General features: G+C 38.3%; 1 protein-coding gene across 3 annotated transcripts in view; it reads right to left on the bottom strand.

Moving 5' to 3' along the window:
- LOC115217258 overlaps positions 1-6,732 on the bottom strand; it is a 60,141-nt gene continuing 53,409 nt past the window's right edge. The window contains exons 5-10 of one of the 3 annotated variants that reach the window (XM_036507162.1): positions 6,254-6,332; positions 4,844-4,906; positions 4,004-4,075; positions 3,221-3,289; positions 2,390-2,533; positions 1-616 (exon numbers count right to left, since the gene is read on the bottom strand). In XM_036507162.1, coding sequence (XP_036363055.1) covers positions 342-616; positions 2,390-2,533; positions 3,221-3,289; positions 4,004-4,075; positions 4,844-4,906; positions 6,254-6,332 — 702 coding nt within the window. In that variant the 3' untranslated portion in view covers positions 1-341. Of the gene's footprint in view, positions 617-2,389; positions 2,534-3,220; positions 3,290-4,003; positions 4,076-4,837; positions 4,907-6,253; positions 6,333-6,732 lie in introns of all 3 variants that reach the window. The other 2 variants (XM_029786899.2, XM_036507163.1) reach the window with 2 other exon arrangements.

Genomic DNA, 6,732 nt, shown 5'->3' with positions numbered 1-6,732 from the left:
TTTGTACGAGTCCATACCTTAAGCTGTAATTACTGCCAAAGGTGGTCCTACTCCATATTAAAATTAATTTGTTTGAAATTTTAAGTTGTTTCCATTGTTTTGTCCAACCTCTGTATATGTAATGATTTGAGTTTTTATTGATGCGTTTTATTGTTAGCAAGCTTGGAGAAGAACATTAGTGGCTATGATTGTGGTGGTGGTTGTAGTGAAATAGAGGGAACACTGCTTGAGAGTGATCTAGAGATCATTGAATCATACTGAATGGTGATTTACCAATGCAGCAAATAAGCTACGGCTTGTGTGTTTATCAAGAATGTGGCTGTGTGGAAGAGAAATCAGCTTTACAAATCCAAATTCTGATAACTGTTGTCAAAAATAGATTTTTCATCATGGTCTTTGGCATTGATCTTAGCCAAGTAATAACTGATGTTTTCGTCTTCAGATTGTTTTGCATCTGAAGTTTTATTATTAGTATTTATCTTAGCCATGTAATGACTGATGCCATCATCTTCAGGTGGTTCTTCAGCAGAAGTATTAGGTTTAATACGGTTTTCCTGGTCAGGTGTCTTATTCACTGAATCATAATCGCAATTTTGTTTTTTTCTAGAAACACGACCTGGAATAATAAGGAAGTTTTGTTAAGTCAGGCATGAAACTTTGGTAAGAAGTTTGGTTATGCATCTGATTTTTTCCTCCATCTCAACAAAGATGAGGGCTTTTCATGAAAATTTATATATTTACAAATTATTGGAGCATGTGCTTTTCACAATTGGATTTCATTCGATTTTCAATCTTACCATTCAACTATGAAGTTCATTGGAATTTGTTCTCAACCAGGAGCACAATACATTCGGTGTTATAAGATCAATTATACAAACATAGTAGAGGCGCAATGGCCCAGTGGTTAGGGCAGCGGACTCGCGGTCGGAGGATCGCGGTTTCAATTCCCAGACCGGGCATTGTGAGTGTTTATTGAGCGAAAACACCTAAAGCTCCACGAGGCTCCGGCAGGGGGTGGTGGTGAGCCCTGCTGTACTCTTTCACCACAACTTTCTCTCACTCTTTCTTCCTGTTTCTCTTGTACCTGTATCTCAAAGGGCCGGCCTTGTCACACTCTGTGTCACGCTGAATCTCCTCGAGAACTACGTTAAGGGTACACGTGTCTGTGGAGTGCTCAGCCACTTGCACGTTAATATCACGAGCAGGCTGTTCCGTTGATCGTATCAGCTGGGACCCTCATCGTCGCAACCGACGGAGTGCTCCTAAAACAACAAACATGATTATATGTAGTCATGCATTTTAATATTATGATATTTCTGTCGAGGAGTTGATTATGAATCTGTACTTGTGGATGCAGCTCTGGACATGATTTTCTGAGGAACCCTGGCAGTTTCCCATGCAATAAATTTTTATTCAAAGGAAAAGTTGCCAACTCAGGTGTGATATACCTATTTCTTTACTACCCACAAGGGGCTAAACACAGAGAGGACAAACAAGGACAGACAAACGGATTAAGTCGATTATATCGACCCCAGTGCATAACTGGTACTTATTTAATCGACCCCGAAAGGATGAAAGGCAAAGTCAACCTTGGCGGAATTTGAACTCACAACGTAATGACAGACGAAATACGGCTACGCATTTCGCCCGGCGTGCTAACGTTTCTGCCAGCTCGCCGCCTTAAATTTGTGATATACCTTCACAGCTATGCTATTGCAGGTGTTGTTGTCAAAATCTAAAGAGCCAGAACAGATCCTACACAGGGTCTTGCCTGACCTCCTAACATTTCCACCAATCTATCACCCTGGATTCATAGAAAAATATTTCATACAAAAAAATTTTAGAATAAAATTTCATGTTTAGTTTCATGTTAAAACATTTAATTTCTCCAGAATTCTTCAGAAACCTTATGAAGCAAAAACCACTATGGTTGTGTGGTTTTGTAACTGTATGGTTTTGGGTTCAAATCCATTGTGCAGCACCTGCTATGGCTCCAGGCTGAACTATGCCCTGTGAATGAATTTGGAAGATGGAAACTGTGGAAGCTAATTGTGTGTTTGTGTTAGTACTCCACTACTGCTTGATAACCAGTGTTGGTTTGTTTACATCCCTATAATTTACCAGTCCAGCTAAAGGGACTAATAGAACAAATACCAAACTTAAAAAATAACTAGTGGGATCGGGGTGGTGACCCTTGTTGTACTCTTTCACCGCAACTTTCTCTCACTCTCTCTTCCTGCGATGGACTGGCGTCCCATCCAGCTGGGGAGAACACATATGCCACAGAAACTGGGAAACTGGGCCCATGAGCCTGGCTAGGCTTGAAAAGGGCAACGTTTTTATCAGGATTTTGTAGCAAACTGTATCAATAAAATGGATTTTTACTTACATTTTAAGACAACCAGTAAAACAAACATCAGGATAATCAGAAGGACTCCTCCCACAATAATCAGCCAATCATAAGAAGCCTTCTTGTTTTTTAGGAAATTCACAGTATTTGTTGATGGTAAATACACAGTATTTGCTGGCTGTGCTAAAATATTGGAAGACAAGAAGAAAAATAAAGCAGGAAAATACATGAATAATATTGGGTTGTCCGGAAAGTTCATGCTGATTTACAGCTTAACTTTCGATTTATTTTAGAACATGGTTGAGTCCATAAAATAGGATTTGACCCCACCTCCATTTAGGGCACAGTTTAAGCTATCTTTTCATGGAAGAAGGTTTATGTTCCTATAACCTGTGTTAATTCTGTAATCCTTTAAAATGGAAGGTAATAAAGTTCATTTTTGGCACTTGATGCTTTGGGAACAAGACAAAAATTGCTGCAGCTTGGCTGGGATGTGTTACCCCACCCTCCATATTCACCATATATTGCTCCTTCGGATTTCCACTTATTCAGGTCTCTGCAGAATAGTCTTAATGGTAGAAATTTCAATTCCTTGGATGACGTAAAAAGATACCTTGATGAATTCTTTGCCATGAAACCACCTCAATTCTGGGAAGAGGGTGTTTTCAAGTTAAAGGAAAGATGGAGACGCATTGTGCAACAAAATGGTTCAAATTTGGTTGATTAAAAATGTAATGGCAAGTATTTATTGACCTTTTTCTTTCCTTTAAGAACCAGTATGAACTTTCTGGACAACCGAATACAAAATAAGATATTTACAACAAATTCCCTCAGATGTCAAAGCAATTAATTAAAGTAGCTGTTACATACCAACTATATAATTTTCATTAATTTCTGTCGTAGTAGATGTTATTACTGGCTTCTTTCTGTTATTATCAGCTGCAAAATAAACGTAAAATAATAATGATAATCCTTTCAACAATACGCACAAGGCCTGAAATTTTTGGGAAGGGGGTTTGTCGATTACATCGACCCTAGTGCATGACTGGTACTTATTTCACTGACCCCAAAAAGATGAAAGACAAAGCCAATCTCAATGGAATTTGAACTCAGAACATAAGGATGGATTAAATGCTGTGAAGTATTTTGCCTGTTATGCTAAAAATTTTGCCAACGATGATAATGATGACAATGATGCCAACAATTATGACGACAATGACGATGATGATGACAATGACGACGATGATGATGATAACGACGATGCCAACAATTACGATGACAATGACGATGATGACGACAATGATGATGATGCCAACAATTACGACAACAATGATGATGACGACGACAACAATGACGATGACGACGACGATGCCAACAATTATGATGATGACAACGACAACGATGATGACGATGACAATGACAATGATGATGCCAACAATTACGACAATGACGACGATGACGACGATAACAATGATGACGTCAACAATGTGGTTCATATTTGGTTGATTAAAAATGTAAAGGCAAGTAATTATTGACCTTTTTCTTTCCTTTAAGAACCAGTATGAACTTTCTGGACAACCGAATACAAAATAAGATATTTACAACAAATTCCCTCAGATGTCAAAGCAATTAATTAAAGTAGCTGTTACATACCAACTATATAATTTTCATTAATTTCTGTCGTAGTAGATGTTATTACTGGCTTCTTTCTGTTATTATCAGCTGCAAAATAAACGTAAAATAATAATGATAATCCTTTCAACAATATGCACAAGGCCTGAAATTTTTGAGGAAGGGGGCTAGTCGATTACATCGACCCTAGTGCATGACTGGTACTTATTTCACTGACCCCAAAAAATGAATGGCAAAGCCGACCTCAACGGAATTTGAACTCAGAACATAAGGATGGATTAAATGCTGTGAAGTATTTTGCCTGTTATGCTAAAAATTTTGCCAACGATGATAATGATGACAATGATGCCAACAATTATGACGACAATGACGATGATGATGACAATGACGACGATGATGATGATAACGACGATGCCAACAATTACGATGACAATGACGATGATGACGACAATGATGATGATGCCAACAATTACGACAACAATGATGATGACGACGACAACAATGACGATGACGACGACGATGCCAACAATTATGATGATGACAACGACAACGATGATGACGATGACAATGACAATGATGATGCCAACAATTACGACAATGATGACGATGACGACGATGACAACGATGACGACGATGACAACGATGACGACGATGACAACGATGACGATAACAATGATGACGTCAACAATGTGGTTCATATTTGGTTGATTAAAAATGTAAAGGCAAGTAATTATTGACCTTTTTCTTTCCTTTAAGAACCAGTATGAACTTTCTGGACAACCGAATACAAAATAAGATATTTACAACAAATTCCCTCAGATGTCAAAGCAGTTAATTAAAGTAACTGCTACATACCAACTATATAATCTTCATTAATTTCTGTCGTAGTAGATGTTATTACTGGCTTCTTTCTGTTATTATCAGCTGCAAAATAAACGTAAAATAATAATGATAATCCTTTCTACAATACGCACAAGGCCTGAAATTTTTGGGAAGGGGGTTAGTCGATTACATTGACCCTAGTGCATGACTGGTATTTATTTCACTGACCCCAAAAAATGAATGGCAAAGCCGACCTCAACGGAATTTGAACTCAGAACATAAGGATGGATTAAATGCTGTGAAGTATTTTGCCTGTTATGCTAAAAATTTTGCCAACGATGACGATGATAATGATGACAATGATGCCAACAATTATGACGACAATGACGATGATGATGACAATGACGACGATGATGATGATAACGACGATGCCAACAATTACGATGACAATGACGATGATGACGACAATGATGACGACGATGATGACGATGCCAACAATTACGACAACAATGATGACGACGACGACGACGATGACAATGATAACAATGACAATGATGACGTCGACAATGACGACGACGATGCCAACAATTATGATGATGACAACGACGACGATGATGACGATGACAATGACGATGATGATGCCAACAATTATGATGATGACAACGACGACGATGATGACGATGACAATGACGATGATGATGCCAACAATTACGACAATGATTACGATGACGATGACGATGATGACGACAACAGCAGCAGCCCTGATGCAGTACCAGGCAGTGGCTCTCATGGCTTTCAATCTTAACTGATTGGAAGTGCTATCATGCATGTGTTTTGTCTTTGTATAAAAAATGGGCGACCATAACCAGTTGAGCATGTCCCTTAGTGGCTGATGATATGTGCATCTCTGATCACGAGCAGAAGTAGTGGGGGAGCATCATAGCCATGTGTTGAGAGGGATTCTTTGGGGTTTGAATAATTCACCTCTGGAAATATGGGTGTTTCATTCATCATCCTTAAACAAACTTTATTCAGGGACCCTTTGAGCAGGATGGACTACTCAACCTGAAGAAAATTCTAACTGGGCCTCTTCTACAAGGTCATGCACAGTTTATCTTGATATAAGATCACCATGTCATGCATATATGGTTGTGATGCACGTGCCTGGTGTACCCTTATCAGACAGGTAGTCATGACTGGTATATTGGGCTTCATATATATATATATATATATACTATATTTACTCATGTATAAGTTGATAAGTTGCACCCCTAACTTAGTGTTAAATCTTGGTACAAATTTTTTTTCCCTTCATAGTTTTAGCTTTGCTCCTTGCATAAGTTGCACCCCAGTTTTTACAATTATAATCAAGTATGAAATGATGCAACTTAAGCTCAAATAAATATGGTATGTGCATTTATGTATTTATATATATCTGAAATATTTTACCTAGAAAACACTGCTTGCCCGAATAACACATGTAAAATTTTGAAGTGAAATCTTTCTCACAGGTAAAAGAAAATATGGTCTGAAAAAGAAAAAAGGGAATGAATGTGTTAAGAACAATCATATGTCATTGAATGATAAGCGATAATCTGAAAGAAAGAGTAATAAGTAATCTTTATAACCAACTTAACATGGGCGTCTTGTTAGATCACTGAATATTGAATTATAAGCTTTGGGAGATCTTCTCAAATAGGTGCTTGGTGCATAAAAGCACATACTGATCATCATCATCATCATCATCATCATCGTTTAACGTCCGCTTTCCATGCTAGCATGGGTTGGACGATTTTGACTGAGGGCTAGCAAACCAGATGGCTGCACCAGGCTCGAATCTTGATCTGGCAGAGTTTCTACAGCTGGATGCCCTTCCTAATGCCAACCACTCCGAGAGTGTAGTGGGTGCTTTTTATGTGCCACCTGCA

The sequence above is a fragment of the Octopus sinensis genome, linkage group LG11, assembly GCF_006345805.1.
Source record: "Octopus sinensis linkage group LG11, ASM634580v1, whole genome shotgun sequence".
In the NCBI taxonomy this organism is placed as follows: Eukaryota; Metazoa; Mollusca; class Cephalopoda; order Octopoda; family Octopodidae; genus Octopus; species Octopus sinensis.
This window is presented reverse-complemented; position numbering and strand designations above follow the sequence as displayed.